The following is an 18,453-nucleotide window of genomic DNA, read 5'->3' as shown; positions in this document are numbered from 1 at the left end:
TGCTCCGCAGCATACGGGATCTTCCCGGACCAGGAATCGAACCCATGTCCCCCCTGCATTGGCAGGTGGATTCTCAACCACTGTGCCACCTGGGAAGTCCCTGGATAACAGTCCTTTATCAGATTTGCCTTTTGCAAATATTTTCACCCTGGCTATGGCTTGTCTTCTCATCCTTTTGAAACTGTCTTTCACAGACCAGACGTTTTGAATGAAGTCTAGTTTATCAATTATTTCTTTCATGGATCCTGCCTTTGGTGTTGTATCTAAAAAGCCACTGCCATACTGAAGGTCATCTTGGTTTTCCCCATGTTATTTTCTAGGAGTTTAATAGTTTTGCATTTTACATTTAGATCTATGATCCATTTTGTGTTAGTTACTTTTTGTGAAGGGTGTAAGGTGTGTGTCTAGATTCTTCTTCTTTTTTTTTTTTTTTTTTTTGCCTGTGGATGTCCAGTTATTCCAGCACCATTTGTTGAAGACTATCTTGAAATACAAAGCACCTTAGTGGAATTAAGCTCTCTTTCTACTAGACTTCCTTTGCACTTTATATTTCTCTTAAGGGGTTCATTACTTTTGGTCTTGTATTATATTCAGGCCCTTGTTCATTAACTGTTTTTTACACAGGTACACAGCTGCTTTGACTGAAATAATACATTTATGCTATTCCTTCTGTCTGGCTTGTTCTTCTGACGTCACCACCACAGTTGCTGCCCCCTTGAGGCCTCCCTCATTCCCTTCCTGCTCTAGTCAATACTGACTGCTCCCCCCACATCTACCCAACAGGTCCTGGTTGACTCTGTATGTACATCTATTTCACTAGCTTATAGCACTTTGAAGGCAGAAACCACATTTAAAAAAATTTTTTAAGCTAACATTTATTGAACACTATGTGTCAAGCACTGACTGGATTGAGAGAGTTACATGATTTATTTCAATCCCCATGGATGATCCATGAGGTAGATATTATTATTACCCCCACGGTAGAGATAAGGAAAGCAAGCCTCACAAAGGTTCAAATTCACATACCTAGGAAGTGTTGGAGGCATCAAACCTGAACTGTCTCCAGAGCTCTCACCCTTAACCACTGCCTCTAGGGCCTAGCCTTGTCTTCACAAAATTGTTGCTCAGTAAATGTTCATCAAATTGCACTGAAGATTGCAAGTTTGGGAGCCAGGAGAGAAAAAAGCAATGCCGGCTGGTTGTGCACATAGCCGGTGTTGGCAGGCAGTGTGTGTCTTTGGGGCAACAGCCTGTGATACTGGAATGAAATGATCTCAGCAAGAGACAGTACACTCCGCAAGTCCTGAGAAAATGTCATTTGGCTCAAGAGTTGCTGGCCAGAATAAAAGGGCATGAAATTGAGTTTTGTAGAGGGAAAGGGGAAAGAGGCCAAAATTCAGCTACAGAGTCAGATCATATGACAACCGAGGGAGTGATGGCAAAATAATGCGACATCATGGGCACCGGACACAGTAAATACAATAAAATACAGCCAAGAAGCTTACTGGCACTGGCCACTTGCCAGATCCTGCTCCTCCAGATCACTGTCTCCCAAAAAGGAGTGTCATCTGGGACCCGCCAGGCTGTGCTGAATCCATCCGGTTGTGCCACACACACACTCACACGCATAATTAATGATTGATTGCTTAGAATGAGTTCCTCTAGGATTACCTTATTTTCTCTAAATTAGTCTTCTCTTTACATTTAACCTTCAGTTTTGAGTCACTTAGTTGGCTGCTGCGTCAAATGATTCTTTGGCTTTATAGGTTGTCTCCCAGTGATGCCAGGTGGCAGGAGCACAGCCCCAGGTGCTAGTTGCTAATGCCTATAAAATACCACCCACCCCCAGAAAGGAGAATCATTTAACAGTTCTCTGGACTTCATCTTCGAAAGTAGCCAAAGAATTCAAGTAACAGGTTATCCCAGAAAATCTTTTGCAGTTAGTGAAATTATGGTATAACTAAGAACATTCAGAATACTACACACAGAGTTTAGATGATCTTGGTATAGTGGTAGGACAGCAGTGATTATAAAATGAAAGTAACATGTACATGATCTATTGGGGGAGACTAAAGGGAAAGAGGTGTTCAGCCTAGAAAAACATTTCTCAGTGGATTTCCTAGGAAGTTAGTGTGTCTTGGGTTTAACTTTGAAACAAATTAAAAAACTTAAAAACTGAAAAAAAAAATACAGCCAAGAAGCTAGTAAGATGCAATACTTGGAAGTCTGGGATCATTAGATCATTCGTTCATTCAATAAACATGTGTCGTGCACACGATTTGCTCCCTGCCTGGCTACCCGCTCTCCTGTCTCAGGCCACACAGCAAGCTCTCCTGCACACTCGCCTGGCCTCAGCACCGTGGCTCGCTTCTCACTCCTCATTCTTGCCTTGCAGTTTTTCAGATACTCTTGCTCCAGATGTCCTCTTAGCCAGCTCCTTCTCTTCACTCCAGGCTCAGCTCTTCAGAGGCACCTTCCCTAGCCCACCCTACATGAAGGAGTCCCTTATACATTGTCCCTCAAGTTTTCTTTGTAGCACTTAACATGGTCTAAAACTACCTTGTTCGTTTACTTCCTTGTTTATTATTTGTCTGCCCACTACAACTGAAGTTCCATGAGAGCAAGGATCTCATCTGTCTTATTTATCACTGTATCCTCCACTCTTAAAACGGTCCTTGCTTATAGCAGGTACTCAATAAATTTTAGTTGAGTCAATGAATGTACCTACTATAAAAATTTACAGAATATGGGAAATAAATGAGCAAGCTTAATATGGTAATATAAATTAATAAATACTTGAGAATTAGTGGGCTGGAACTCATAACAGTAATGGAAGGGTATGCTTTGCTCAAAAGAAACCAAAAGAGACGGAAAAGGAGGAAAGGCAATATTTACAAATATCCATGGAAGCTGAGAAAGGGAGGTCAGAGGTAAACTGCTTGGGTAAGACAAGGAGAGGAAGAGATGTGATTTCATCATGGAGGATGTTTTACACCTGCTAAGCCCTGTTATTCTCTATCCTAGCACTTTGCCACAACCTGTAATTAAATACTTTGCTTGCTTACATGTTTATCACCTGTCTCCCCCACTTTAATTTAGGCTCTTTGAGAGCAGGGACCATGGGTGGTATCCTCAGCCCCTGGCACAGAGCAGGCCCTCAACAATATATTGGGTGGCACACAGAACGCAGAAGTGAATACTGTGGACCAAGTGTTTCCCTAGAGGAGGAGGGGACTGTGTACAGGGGAGAGAATTCTGTGCAAACAGCTAATGATTAATCCATTCAACAAACATGGAGTGAGGGCCTACTGGGTGCCAGACACTGCTCGGTGCTACACAGAGAATGACCCAGTCCCTGCGTAGAACGAGCTCACAGTCTCCTGCAGGTGATGGACAAGTGAGCAAGGGCCAAAAAAGCGAGCTTGGACAAGAGCTATCTGGGATGAGAAGCGCCCTGTTAGAGGAAAGCACGTGGTGCTACGTGAACCCAGATAGGGGCCATGTAGCCCAGACTAGGGGATCAGGAAAGGCTTCCAGGGAGTCAGCCAGATGGAGGACACTGGGAGGGGCTTTCCTGACGAAGGAAATGGTGAGCCGGAACCTGGTAAGCAGGGAAGGTTGCAGGATGGGGGAAAGACTCAGGGAGAAGAATCTGGGAGGTGGAATCTGGGTAGGACCAGCCTGGGTGTAGAGCAAGGATTCAGTTAAGGGGATGGGGAAGAGGCGGGCGGGGATAAGTTTTCAGGGGTGATGCATGTGTTCATTACCTTGACTTTGGGGAAGCTTTCACAGGTGTATACTTATATAAACTCCTCACTTTCGATGTGTGAAGTTTACTGTTCCTCAATTATACCTCAATAAAGTTGTAAAAACTAAAACACCAAAATAATCATAATGAAACAGTATTGGTTAGGTTGGCAACAGGTTGTAGATGGCTTTGATTGCCTAGCTAAGGGGTGCGTAGTTAGAAAGGTGTCAGGCTTTTTCAAAGCACCTCCAACATCTCCTTTGGGCCAGGGAGGAAAGTGCTAACCTCAGACACCCATCCTTGATGGCTGGATAAGAACTTCCTCTGGCTCCCTCTTGCCTCACAGAAGGTCTGTATTTCTGGGCAATTCCAGAAATGCTCTGAAGACAACCAGTCTTCCCACCTTTGATTAAAGTCTATGGTCAAAGATGATATTTTGGGGTTCTGCAGGGGAGTGCCTTTGAGAGGCAGAGGTGGAAATTGAGAGGGGCCCGATACTGGGAGGGGCGTGGAGGACTGCAATTGCTAAGTGCAGTGAGAATAGTCCTATCCCTGGAAGAGCACCCCTAAGAGTGATGTGCTCAGGGCCTCCCATCCAAGGCCAAGGCAAAGATCCCAGTGGTTGTAAATCCTGTAGATTACGTATCTATGTCTATTTGGCTTCCCTGTCACCTCCCAGCCCCACAGCCTCTTCTGAGCAACCAGCAAAGCACCAGAGCCTTCAGCTCTTTGAATGGAAATAATAGCATCTAATTCAGAGACAGAGAGATTGTGAGGATTAATTAAAAGCTAACAGGTTGCCCATAGCACAACCTAGTTCATCGTAGATGCTCAATAAATTGTCTCCCCTCCCCCACTCATAGCAAGGACATGAACATGTGACTTACAACCGAGAAGCGCTCCTGTCTGCTCTTTCTGCCATTTCTATCCATGCAACAGGCATTGACTGTGCTGCTCTGGGCCAAGCCCTGTCTGGGAGCTGAGTTTACAAGAGTGAAAAAGACACAGTCTCCAATCTCCAACAGTCCACGGCGTGATTAATGCCACAGTGGATAGAAGCATGGGGAAATTACAGGAAAGAGGAAGGCGGGCTGCCTCAAGGAGGTGATAGATACCTTGCCTGGGGGAACTCAATCACACCCCTCTATCTAAATTCAGATTTTTATAGATACAAATCTATAGAAATAAACTTTTATCACTTTTATCACCATCCATACCTTTTTTTTTCTTTTTTTTTTCGGTATGCGGGCCTCTCACTGCAGTGGCCTCTCCCGTTGCGGAGCACAGGCTCCGGACGCGCAGGCCCAGCGGCCATGGCTCACGGGCTTAGTTGCTCCGCGGCACGTGGGATCTTCCCGGACCGGGGCACGAACCCGCGTCTCCTGCATCGGCAGGCGGACTCTCAACCACTGCGCCACCAGGGAAGCCCATCCATACCATTTTAGATGCTTACAGAATTTCCGTTTACTCCCTAACACCTGGCATTTCCTAGGTATGTAAGATGTATTTAACAGTTACAGAGTGCTCTTCTATCAGTTTACTCTCTTCTTTTAAAAAAGTATTCCCAGGCCTATCAACTGAGGTGGTGGTTTACAGCCTGGGGTCCCAGACCCCGGGTCCTCAATAGTGATAGGGGTCTTTGAGCTGTTTTCATTATTGCCAAAGACCCAACATCAATCACGTTTAACCTTTCCTCAGGCTTCCCAGGGTCCTTTGGCAGTTACTTCTTTGCTTTCATAGAATCCTAACACACAGCGAGGCAATGCTGATAGGCTCAGGCTGGGCAGAAGCTTGGATTGGCTGTTATATAGGACTTGGATTCAATTACTTTTGTAAAGGAAAATGAAGCAAGCATTGGTTAATAAATGCAGTTTTATTGCATACACAAATCCTCCACTACTCTCGGGGAAAATAACTAAAAGGGTTCTTAGTGGTAAAAAAGCTGGAAACCCCTTAGCTCAGGAAGTCTGAGTTCAAAGGGCAAAGAACTCTCTTTTACCCGTAAACTGCCCTTCCGTGACTTCCTGACCATTTCAGCAAAATATCTACCTCAGTTAGTTGTTGGGCCAGGAGGAGGTCAGACCTGGGGGCACCTCAGAACAAGACAGGGTGGAAGTTCCAAAACCAAGGAGACTTCAAAAAGAGAAAGCTGAAAAAAATCTCCCTGCCTGCTTTTGCTTTGCTCTTTGCACTTGGAATAGAAATTTTGAATGAACATGTATTACTCACCCACTATCTGACAGGCACCTTACATGCATTATTTTAATCAATGCCCACTTCATGGATCAGGTCACACAGTTGGCGAATAACTGAACCAGGACCATGAATCCAGACAAATCTGGTGCTTGAGGCCCTTTGACACTATGCTCTATTGCCTTTTGTTAGGACACGGGCATATTAGAATTAGGGCAAATAGGTTTACCTTCTTTAGACTTCATTGCTTCTCGGTGACAATATTATGGATACCTTTTTTCCTTCACTTTTCTATAAGTTCTAAATTTTTCCTAAGAACTTTTTCTTAATGGCCTTTCTATGGACAGATTCATCAGTAGTTAATGTCTGGAGGCTGTTCTGGTGGAGCTTTCCACCAAGGATATATGAGCTGATTCTAGATTTGGGGAGTCATCAGCAGAGAGACGGATTCTGAAAAATTGGGAAGTGAATTAGGTTCCCCTAGGGTGAATGTGTGGAGTAGAAATTTGGATTGAGGAAAGAATCCTGGAAGACAATTGGTGGAAGAGGAGCTGGTGAGAGTGAGGAGAAATAGGAGGAAAACCAGAGAAAACCTCCATGTCTATTACCTTCTGTGTAATATGGCACAGTTATACTGTGCTGTGGAATACTGGCCAGTATTTTGTCAACAATCTCTACCTTCTTGTCTCAAGGAACATCTTGAAGGTATAAGAATTCTAGTAAATGTTGTTGGTAGAATTCTGGGATTTAATGTTTTTCTAGGCAGAATTAATGCTCCCTAATGGAGTCCCCAGAGTAAATCTCCATGTCCTCTGTTTTACAAGTGCGTGAATTACTGTACCCTGGTCTTTATTATTGGTGTGTCCCTTCTATGGAGACACGGGGGTATTATTGACTCAATTCTTTTTTTTCCCAGCTCTTTGCCACGTAATAATTGATCCTGAGCAAGATACGTAACCTTTCTAAGCCCCAGTTTTTAATGAGAATCATCATGCCGTTCAGAGGTTGTTAGGAAAGTATACAGTAAAACGGAAGAAAAAAAAGTGCTTAACACAGTGCTAGGGGTATGGTCAATAGTGAAAAACTGGTACCTACCAGTTTTGAACAGCTACCCTGAGGCTAGTGCTTTTTGATGCGTGCACGTAAGGATCGCTCTGTCCATCTCCAGAAGCAGAGAAGTCAAGTTCTGTCCTCGCGTCGTGAACCAGATAAAATCTCAGCTCAACAACTCCCAACTTGCCGTGGGACAAGTCCCGGTCTGGCTCCCGCCCAAAGACTACAAGTCCCAGCATGCCCCCTCGTTGGGCCTCGACGGCCCCGCCCCTTCCGCGTTAGCCCGCACGTGGGCGCCGCTCTAGGCATCGCCTGCTCTCGATGCTCCTGTCTCGGGCGCGCAATGGAAACCGGCTGCTGGTTGCTTGGCGGCGAGTTCGAGGACTCGGTGTTTGAGGAGAGGCGGGAGAGGCGGCCTGGACCGCTTGCGTCCTACCGCGCCAAGCTCTGCGAGCCGCAGGTGAGAGAGCGGGGCCTCTCGGCCTCATCCCAGCCCCCGGGCCTCGCGCTCCCGGGTCCCGGCCCGACAGCGCTTCAGACGCCCCAAGGCCGCGTGGCCTACCCTCGAACCCAAACCCTCCCGGCACGAGTCCGGCCTCCCTACGTCCACGCGGACTCCCTGAAATCCCTTCCCCTACACGAGCCGCAGCCGGATGGGCCCGGCCCCCTCTGCCCCCGAGGGAATCCCCGCGCCGTCGGCCATCAACTCGCACCTGGCGTTCGGCCGGTCTCCCGGAGGCTCGCTGGCCTCACGCCCCTGGCTCTAAAATCTGTAGTAGCTCCCGTGGGCCTTCACTGCTTCTGCTGCCGGGCAGTTAGGGCCCCCAGAAATCCAGCCACCGCCCACTTTTCAGACCTCAGTGTTGTCTGCTCCCTGAACCGTGACGTCCCACCCACGGTCCTGCCCTTGTTCACTGAGTTCCCCCTGCCCATGTTAACCCCGTTCAGATGGTCACAATCGTTCAATTAGAGACATTTCTCAAGGCGCACCTTAAATGCCGCCTCCTCCACGAAGTCTTCTGATTCCCCCTTCCAACCACGTATTTTTGTTTTGACTCCTTTTCCCTCTTTTACCTATTAAAGCAATTGTCAGTATCTCATAGAACTCTTAGACCCAGAATGCTTAATGATCACAGGAGCGTGCGTGCTTAACTTTATGTCCTCCGCAGTGCCTAGCAGTTTTTTTTAATAGTGGGAACTGCGTGAATATTTTGAACAAGTAGAGTATTAACCTGGTATTCTTTCAGGTGTGTAAATCTCATCTCACCAATAATAATTTCTTTTCATCAGATAGTGTTCCAGGCACTGGGCAGGCTTCCTTTACACGTATTGTCTCATTTTTCCTTAAAACCCTTGTACTTACAGATGTCAGGCACTCAGAAATTACGGAATTGTATTTTTGTTTTATTTCACTTACATTTTCTCCTTGCCACATGCGGTCTTTCAGAGTGACCTTTAGTACTTGATTGTGTAGACTAAAAGCAGGGAATGGGCTTTCAAAGTCATGTGGTACCACATTAAAAAGCCATGGGTGTGAGATAGGACCCTTGCGTTCCAGCATTGGCTTTACCGGTTGCCTTTCAAAGTGTGAGTTCCTTATTTGTCATTTGAGAAAAAATAATGTTTGCTGGCTCACAGGTTTATTGTGAGAGTGGAATGAGATAATACTTTGCCAGGTGTGGTATGCTGTATACTTATAAAGTAAAATCCAAAAATCACTTGCCTTTAGAATTTATTTGGTAAATGGTAACTGCTCATAAATTCAGGCCACATTCAAGTCCTCTTGGCTTCCCCAAGTGTAAAACCAGGAGTTTGGGTTAGAAGATCTTTGTTCCCTGCCTGTTTGGTGTGGGACCAGGTGTTCGCCTTACCAGCACTTCCCTTCTTAGTCTCACCCTTGTTCACAGCTTTTCCCTCCTACTCTTATCAGAATGGGGTATTTAAAGCCATCCCCATCTGCGCTCTTGCATTTGAAAGCCAATTTTGCTTGATCATTTCCCGGTAGGATGATGAACATTGGATGGAGGTTTGCAGTTATTCAGTTATTGTTCAAGAAGTTGGGATTGGCTGATAATCTAATACAGTGTGTGAGTGGAGAGCAATAAAATGCAAATGAAAATTATGGGTTCAGCATATAGACTGTTGTTGGGTTACACAGTACTTCAGGGAGAACAGAAAAACAGTGGTTGCTAGCTTTCTCCACAATGATGCATCAGGCTAAGGAGGGAAACGATGTTACTAATTAACGATATTACTAATTAACAGGAGGGCAGTGATACCCAAGCAACTCTTTTATAAATAGAACCAAGAAATTTTGATGTGATGGTGGAACCATCACAGATGCAGTTACGTTTGAATTAATAATAGTGTGTAACTGACTTCATTCAGCCTCAGTGTGTTTTACTCTGAGTAAAAGGGAGGATGGGGGACTTTCCTGGGGGCACAGTGGTTGAGAATCTGCCTGCCAATGCAGGGGACACGGATTCAATCCCTCATCTGGGAAGATCCCACATGCTGCAGAGCAACTAAGCCCGTGTGCCACAGCTACTGAGTCTGCTCTCTAGAGCGCGTGAGCCACAACTACTGAAGCCCACGCGCCTAGAGCCTGTGCTCTGCAATGAAGGGTAGCCCCCGCTCGCCACAACTAGAGAAAGCCCACGCACAGCAACAAAGACCCAATGCAGCCAAAGATTTAAAAAAATTTTTTTAAAGTTGGGGGGGAGGATGAGATACTTCTTTGGAGCTGGAAAACTGGCACACAGTGCTTCTCGTCATTCCTGTTTTCTCATCTTAACATTCTTTGTGCAATAATCAAAAAAGATCTTTCTATCCATAGGGTTTAAATCAGTAGAAAAGTGAATAAAACACTCCAGATGGGCATCTCCTGAGGCTTTTCTGCTACAACACTGGCGTTTGATTGCACGGAAGCCTCCTCTCAGCCTTGATTTCTGTTTCCTCTTTGCTTTGATTCTACTTTCGGCTTTTACACTTTCATAATAGCACTATAATGACAGTTCTTCTTTTCTATGTCCTCTCCATAAAGAGTTGTCAATCCCTATTCCATCCACCCTAAAAATTTCTCTGTAGGAAAACGTCTCAGTTTAACGAACCATCGTGAACTGTGCTAGTTAAAATAAGTTCCCAAACATCACAACCCCAAACTGAAAATGCTATAGATAAAACCATATACTTTTGTGTTTTAGTTAAGAGGTATCGTATTATTGGTATATTTATTACTTGTGATAATTTTCAGAAAAACTGGGCCACCGTTAAAATTGTCATTCTTCTTTGTCAAATGTTTTCCTGAGTCTTATCCTGAAGAATTATGTCTTTTTTGAGGTTTAATCAATTATATATGGGAAATTGCTTCTGAGTAGGGGGTGGAAAAGTGTAGTTTCATTCTCTATAATATGCTGTTTTCACAATTTCTAGTGGTTTTATGAAGAAACGGGGAGCAGTGATGATGTTGAAGCTCTGACTATCCAGAAATTCAAAGGGGACCTGGCCTATAGACGGCAAGAGTATCAGGTAGAATTTAACATATAGAAGATTGCACTACTTGAAATGGGCTTTTGTTCTGTCCGTTACAATATATTTAAATAACAGTATACTAAGTTATGAGTGTGTTGTTTGTGAAGATGAATTTAATCTTTTGTGATATGTGTTTGTAATCTTAGAATCCCAAGTTTCTAGCTCTGTATAATTTGTTTTGTTTCCTGTAACTCCAGTATAGAGAGCTTGTAGGGATCCTTGTAGGTCTGTTTCCCCAGGTTCTATATCTCCTAATTATGTGGGAGCCTCTAGCACAGATACCTCATGGGGCCACAGGAACAAAGCACCCTAAAATGTGTAAGATAAGGAAAGAACTAACAACTAGATGTCAGCTTGCTTTATTTAGAGACTTCATGTCATCTTCACAAGAGTCCTGTTGTTATTTTGCTGATGTGAAAAGGTTATACAGCAAGTTAGTGGCAAACCCAGGATTCAGATTCTGGTCTTTTGGGCTCCAGAATGCTTTATTTATAGTCTCCAGCCATTTTCTCTCTACTTCTCAGAAAAAGAGTACTGACTAAAATGCTCAAGTCTTCCTTTAGTTCATTGTAGGGGCAGTTATAATATTACCTTCTGCCTAGGAAACACATCACCCCCATGACTGAATTCTTTTCTCTACTGTGTTTTCTGCCTTTCTTTTCATCCCTTCCCTTCATTTTCCTTCATTTAACAAATATTTGCCAGAAAGCACTGCGAGAGTATTCCAGTATCTCAGAAAAACTGCCGTCTACAAATTTTGCCATGAAAAGGGATGTCCAGGAAGGCCAGGCTCGGTGTCTCGTTCACCTGGGAAGGCACGAGGAAGCCCTGGAGATTGCTACAAACTTGGTGAGTGGTTTCTGTGCTTATTTCCATTTGCTTCCCTAGGGTGGCTGAATGGTTTATTTTGTAAAAAACAAAACAAAACAAAAAACAACTTCTTGCAGCTAAATCGGTGGGTTTGGATAAGCAGAAGAAAATTGTTAGTGGTGGAAGAACTTTATTATGATGAACAGGTTGGAGGTCTAGACATAATCATTTGCTTGTAATATTTTTTCCTGTGTTATGCTCAGAATTTTTCATTGCCTGAAAATGTCACTTGCAGCGGGTTTTTTTTTTAATTTTTTTTTTGGCTGTGTTGGGTCTTAGTTGCAGCCTGCAGGATCTTTCATTGAGGCGTGCGGGCTTCTCTTTAGTTGTGGTGTGCAGGTTTTTTCTCTTTCTAGTTGTATCACACAGGCTTCAGAGCATAAGGGCTCTAGTTGAGGAGCGCGGGCTCAGTAGTTGCAGTGTGTGGACTTAGTTGCCCCGCGGTATGTGGGAACCTGGTTCCCCGACCAGGGTTTGAACCCACATTCCCTGCACTGGAAGCCAGACTTTTTAGCACTGGACCACTGTGAAAGTCTCATTGCAAAGGTTTTTACTCTTGTTAGGAGTAAATACTCAGAGTGGAAGGATTATCAGTGATCTGTTTTCTTCTTTAGGTGTTTTTTGTTGTTGTTGTTGTTGTGGTACACAGGCTCTCACTGTTGTGGCCTCTCCCGTTGCGGAGCACAGGCTCAGCGGCCATGGCTCACGGGCCCAGCTGCTCCATGGCATATGGGATCTTCGCGGACCAGGGCTCGAACCCGTGTCCGCTGCATCAGCAGGCGGATTCTCAACCACTGCGCCACCAGGGAAGCCCTCTTTAGGTGTTTTGTTGTTGTTTAGATTTTTATTTTCCAAAATTTATACAATGAACATGTATTACTTTTACAAACAGGAAAAAGAGTTTACCAAAAAATGACTTAAGTATCATACTAGGCCAAGCTTAATCCTTTTTATTCTTAAATGGAGTCTGCAGAATTTTTTTAAGGAATTTAATAAAAGCAGGGTTTTTTGCAATTCTAGATTCTGCTTGTTTTTGTTTTCAGATTAAAGCATCTGCGGTTTTTAGTGTAAATTTTATATGGAGACAAGTCTAAGTCGACCAGTCCTAGTTTATAGATGACCAGTTTTCTTCCTCAGAGGGACTTAATGAGGCACTGAGGCTCTGATCTTGAATTCTGTGGATCTCGTTGACCAGAGGTCAGCCTGAAGTATGCATGCAATTGAGTTGTCCTCCTCCGTCTCATTAACTAAGAGAAATCCCACAACTTGCTTGCCGGGGTTCGTTGCATAGGACCTCAGCCTCTTGCAGTGAGAGGAACCCTTGGCGGTAATTGTCTTCGGAACATGAAAACAGCTGTGTTTTGTTCGTTCTCTTTTCTCCCCTCTACTAATTGTGGGTTAATTCTTAAGCTGGAAGATAAGATTACCCTGTTAAAGAAGCACATGGCAGGAATACAGTGAATTTGGCGGGGTTTAATAGTGTTCAGTCTCCCTGGTCTGAAAATTAACAGCAACTTCGGTTCTTTCAGTTGCTTTTTCTGGACATCAGTCACCTGTCCTTTCTCACTGTTCTGCTCTCCCATTGCCTCTCTCTTCCTCACATCGCCTGCATATCACTGTTGTGCTTTGTCTTCCCCTCCTAGACCACCGAAGGCAGTGACAGGTAGGTTAGTGTCAGGGGCTGCACTGGCTCTCTGGTTCCTTCTAGCTTAGTGAGTCTCTGCTGTTGTGGCTCAGAGAAGGATTTGTTGCCAGCAGATGCCATCCAGAGCTTGGGATTGTTACCAGGCAGGAGGAAGGACCAGTCAGAAGACCTTCAGCTCCTCTGTCAGGACTTTGAGAGCTAGTCCTTGGGCTGCTGGGCACCCTGGTGGGCAGGAGTGTTGGGCAAGAAATGGCAGCGTAGGCTAATAGGTCTCACCCCTTTCTTTGGGTCTCTTCACATGATCTCAGTGGACCCTGCCCATTTATATGGTTTTCTCATTTCCTGATGCCCGCCCTGTGTTTTGTTTTCTTTTTAAAATTTCTTCCCTACTTGTAGGCCCTCTTCTTGTGTTATTCGCTCTGGCCCATTTCTGGGTTTTGTTCCAGTGGTTATTGTCCCCTCATGCTCTGTAGTGGGACAGGTCACTATCCAGCATTGAACAAAACGGACCACAGTGAGTCTTGGAGTGCCCAGCAGGATATGAACATTTTATGCTCACAACTTCTATTGAAGTTTATTCACCTCTCTTCTTAATAATTTTTGGATAAAATTTGTAATGGACCTCTTTCTTTCTTTTTATTTTATTTTATTTTATTTTATTTTGGCTGCCAACGCAGTGAAAATTTTGTTCTTCATTGCTGCGTGCAGGCTTTCTCTAGCTGCGGCGAGCAGGGGCTACTCTTTGTTGCAGTGCACAGGCTTCTTATTGCAGTGGCTTCTCTTGTTGCAGAGCACGGCCTGTAGGCTCGCAGGCTCCAGTAGTTGTGGCGCACGGGCTTAGTTGCTCCACATGTGGGATCTTCCCTGACCAGGGCTCGAACTCATGTCCCCTGCATTGGCAGGTGGGTTCTTAACCACTGTGCCACCAGGGAAGCCCTGGAACTTATTTCTTAAACGAATAGTTTAAATATCTTATAGCGGCTGATAGGCTCATGTGATAAACAGTGGTAAGGAAACTGCTTTTTGACAGTTACTGACTTTTTTTTTCCATTTATCACTTCACAAACATTTATTTCAGTCTTACCATGTGCACAGTTCTGGGTTCAGTGCTAAGGGGACAGAAAACCATGTCCATAACCTGCCCATACATTGCTGACCTAGTGTCTAGTGGGAGAATCCTAAGCCAGCTAACATGCGTCAGCTCTTCTGAAGTAGCTTTTTTCTGTGACTTCTAGTGGGACTGATTGTAGCTCTGCTGCTTACTAGCTGTGTGACGTCAGGCACCTTATCTAACTTCTCTCTTATGACTCAGTTGCCTCAACTGTAAAATGGGGATAGACAGGGATTCCCTGGTGGCGCAGTGTTTGAGCGTCCGCCTGCCGATGCAGGGGACACGGGTTTCTGCCCCGGTCTGGGAGGATCCCACATGCTGCGGAGCGGCTGGGCCCGTGAGCCACGGCCGCTGAGCCTGCACGTCCGGAGCCTGTGCTCTGCAACGGGAGAGGGCACGACAGTGAGAGGCCCGCATACCGCACAAAAAAATAAAAATAAAAATAAAATAAAATAAAATGGGGATAGTGATAGAGTCTATTTTAAAGGATTGTCATGAGGATTAAATGAGTAAAGCACTTAGAATAGTGTCTGGCATATGGTAATCACTCTGTAAATGTTAGCTATCGTCGTCATCATTGCATTATAGAAGCAGTCGCAATATTCTGGAAAAACCACACAAACTTGTTTAAATGGAATTTAGTTTCCAGAGAGTTCTTTACTAGTTAGGCCATCAAAACCAGCGGCCCAAAACCATAGTCTATGTGCTCCACCCTACCCCACCACGTGGTTGCTTCCGCAGTCTGAACGTGTTTGTAAACAGTATAGAGCACGATAGACTGTAGAGGAAAGGTAGCGTCTGCTGTAGGTAGTTTATACTTGTTGCTTTCACTATTATAAATAAAAAACATGAAGATATATTACTGAACAGTTATTAGACATCTGCTGTGTCTGAGGTGCTGTGCTCTCTACTAGGAATTCAGCATTGAACAAAAACTCTTCTGGAACTTAATGGTCTCTGGGGAAGGACAGAATACTGAATAATAGTAATAATAAAACCAGATCAGATCTGTCATTGGGAAGGTATAGTATGACTGAATAGGTTACATGGGGCTTTATTTCACGTCTTTTCACTCAATATATGAATATTTAGAATCCTCCTCAATCTTTCACTCACTGCTCAGCCAGTTTCTTCCAGCTGCATGCTGGGTAGTTTTACTCATATTTCTTGCTCAGTTCTATGCAGGGGCTTGATCTGAATACTAGTAGGCCAGGTTTTCCTTAGACTTAAAATGAACTGAATTTCTACAGACTTTAACTTAGAAAAAGCAGGCTTGTTTCCCTAACCCACAGGGGCTTTTGCCATTTGGCAAGTTAGGTAAGAGGTGGTGGCTCTGATTAAGGAGACTTGAAAAGGATTTTCTGATCAGAAGGAAACCAAGCAATCCCCTCCAGCCAGAAATAATTGGCCCTGCTAATAGTTACCAGAGAGGGCATTTGGATTCAGTTATGATGCATCACGAAACACTGAGAGCTGCAGGGCCATCCTGTTTAGGATGTCTAGGCCAAGTAAAATTTGGAAATAGAGTCCATTTGAATCCTCAAGGAAATTACAATTTGGATTTTTAGAAAGCCTGGAATATTAAAATGGAACCATTAGCCCGGGGTATAAAAAAGTTGGCTTGGGTCTTTCAGATATCTGGCTGAAGACAATAAAGAGTACAATACAAACGGAAAATAAACTGACACAGAGGTTTTTGGTGCTGAACTTTGCCAGGCCACCGTCACCTGGGTTATGTGACTGTTGTGACATTAGGGTGTTTGGGAATGACTGGTGATTATTTTGTTAGGTTAGTTTTTTTTTGTGGGAGAGGGGCTTTTTTCGTTTGTTTTTTTGTGGTTCACGGGCCTCTCACTGCTGTGGCCTCTCCCATTTCGGAGCACAGGCTCCAGACGCGCAGGCTCAGCAGCCATGGCTCACGGGCCCAGCCGCTCCGCAGCATGTGGGATCTTCCCGGACCGGGGCAGGAACCCGTGTCCCCTGCATCGGCAGGCGGACTCTCAACCACTGCGCCACCAGGGAAGCCCTGTTAGGTTAGTTTATATTTCTCTAGGTTTATGGTTTCGAACTGAGATCTATTGAAAAACATTTAGTTCACCCTACTTGTGTGGCTACTTGTACTTTATAACATGTACAACTTGGATTTTTAGGCATCTTCATTTTTATATGTTCACCCTACTTGTGTGGCTACTTGTAATTTATAACATGTGCAACTTGGATTTTTAGGCATTTCATTTTTATATGGGAAACATTCTGTAGTTTAAACTTCCTAATCTTTTTTTATTTTCTCCTTAGGAAAATAGGGCAACTAACACAGACCATTTAACCACTGTGCTCTACCTCCAGTTTGCTATTTGTTCAAGTTTGCAGAACTTGGAGAAAACAATTTTCTGCCTACAGAAACTGATTTCTTTGCATCCCTTTAATCCTTGGAACTGGGGCAGATTGGGAGAGGCTTACCTGAATCTGGAGCCAGCGCTTGCAACTTTGCTTGCATCATCTCACAAACAGAACAGTTTCACCTCGAGTGACAAGGCTATCAAATCCTCGTGTCCCCACTCGCGAAAAGACTGTGTTTTGTGTTTCCCTGAAATGTTGCCTGAGAGCTCTGCATTATCTGTGGAAACGAGCAGTGCTAATAACCAGAAGAATGAGAAAGCTCTTAAAAATATTCAGAACTGTATGGCAGAAGAGAGAACAGCAGTGTTGCTAGAAACTCAGATGAAAGCCTGTGCCTCTTTTATACGAACCAGGTAAGCTAAGAGTGAATTAAACACACATGGTGCTAAGCTCAGAGTAAAGGTTTTATTTTTCTAATTTTAAGCTTCTAAAAATTCTAGGCTACACACTTAGTATATGTTTTTGAGATTTTTCCCATGGTCTAGATAGAATCCTTTGAATGCGTCCTTTTAGTATGTAAGATTTAAAAACAAAACTATGTTTGCTCAGAAATACAACTTGTATCATCACTCAAGATAAAAAGTTAAAATTGGCAGCCGTTAAAATTAGGAAAGAAAATTAAATGTATAAAACATTGACAAATGGGGAAGTGATATATATATATTTTTTAACATTTTTATTGGAGTATAATTGCTTTACAATGGTGTATTAGTTTCTGCTTTACAACAAAGTGAATCAGCTATACATATACATATGTCCCCATATCTCTTCCCTCTTGCATCTCCGTCCCTCCCACCCTCCCTATCCCACCCCTCTATCCCACCCCTCTAGGTGGTCACAAAGCACTGAGCTGATCTCCCTGTGCTATGCGGCTGCTTCCCACTAGCTAGCTATTTTACATTTGGTAGTGTATATATGTCCGTGCCACTCTCTCACTTTGTCCCAGCTTACCCTTCCCCCTCCCCATGTCCTCAAGTCCATGCGCTAGTAGGTCTGTGTCTTTATTCCCATCTTGCCCCTAGATTCTTTTTTTTTTTTTTTTTTTTTGCAGTACGTGGGCCTCTCACTGTTGTGGCCTCTCCCGTTGCGGAGCACAGGCTCCAGACGCACAGGCTCAGAGGCCATGGCTCACGGGCCCAGCCACTCCACGGCATGCGGGATCTTCCCGGACCAGGGCACGAACCCGTGTCCCCTGCATCGGTAGGCGGATTCTCAACCACTGCACCACCAGGGAAACCCGCCCCTAGATTCTTCATGACCTTTTTTTTTTAGATTCCATATATATTTGTTAGCATACAGTATTCGTTTTTCTCATTCTGACTTACTTCACTCTTTATGACAGTCTCTAGGTCCATCCACCTGACTACAAATAACTCAATTTTGTTCCTTTTTATGGCTGAGTAATATTCCATTGTATATATGTGCCACATCTTCTTTATCCATTCATCTGTTGATGGACACTTAGGTTGCTTCCATGTCCTGGCTATTGTAAATAGAGCTGCAGTGAACATTTTGGTACATGACTGTATTTGAATTATGGTTTTCTCAGGGTATATGCCCAGTAGTGGGATTGCTGGGTCGTATGGTAGTTCTATTTTTAGTTTTTTTAAGGAACCTCCATACTGTTTTCCATAGTGGCTGTATCAGTTTACATTCCCACCAACAGTGCAAGAAGGTTCCCTTTTCTCCACACCCTCTCCAGCAGTTATTGTATTTTTCATGATGGCTATTCTCATCAGTGTGAGATGATATCTCATTGTAGTTTTGATTTGCGTTTCTCTAATGATTAATGATGTTGAGCATTCTTTCATGTGTTTGTTGGTAGTTTGTATATCTTCTTTGGAGAAATGTCTACTTAGGTCTTCTGCCCATTTTTGGATTGGGTTGTTTGTTTTTTTGATA

General features: G+C 44.1%; 1 protein-coding gene across 8 annotated transcripts in view; it reads left to right on the top strand.

The window, feature by feature from the left end:
* Positions 1–7,257: 7,257 nt before the first annotated feature.
* The window catches only part of C17H8orf76 (chromosome 17 C8orf76 homolog), a 61,374-nt gene continuing 50,178 nt past the window's right edge, over positions 7,258–18,453 (top strand). For 6 of the 8 annotated variants that reach the window (XR_010837488.1, XR_010837487.1, XR_010837489.1 and 3 more), the window contains exons 1-4: positions 7,290–7,454; positions 10,427–10,522; positions 11,231–11,374; positions 16,447–16,904. Coding sequence is in view for 3 of the 8 variants with exons in the window: in XM_067017448.1 (XP_066873549.1) it covers positions 7,338–7,454; positions 10,427–10,522; positions 11,231–11,374; positions 16,447–16,904 (815 nt within the window). In the remaining 5 variants the exon portion in view is untranslated. Of the gene's footprint in view, positions 7,455–10,426; positions 10,523–11,230; positions 11,375–16,446; positions 16,905–18,453 lie in introns of all 8 variants that reach the window. The other 2 variants (XM_059042800.2, XM_067017449.1) reach the window with 2 other exon arrangements.

The sequence above is a fragment of the Kogia breviceps genome, chromosome 17 (genome assembly GCF_026419965.1).
Source record: "Kogia breviceps isolate mKogBre1 chromosome 17, mKogBre1 haplotype 1, whole genome shotgun sequence".
NCBI classification, from domain to species: domain Eukaryota; kingdom Metazoa; phylum Chordata; class Mammalia; order Artiodactyla; family Physeteridae; genus Kogia; species Kogia breviceps.
This window is presented reverse-complemented; position numbering and strand designations above follow the sequence as displayed.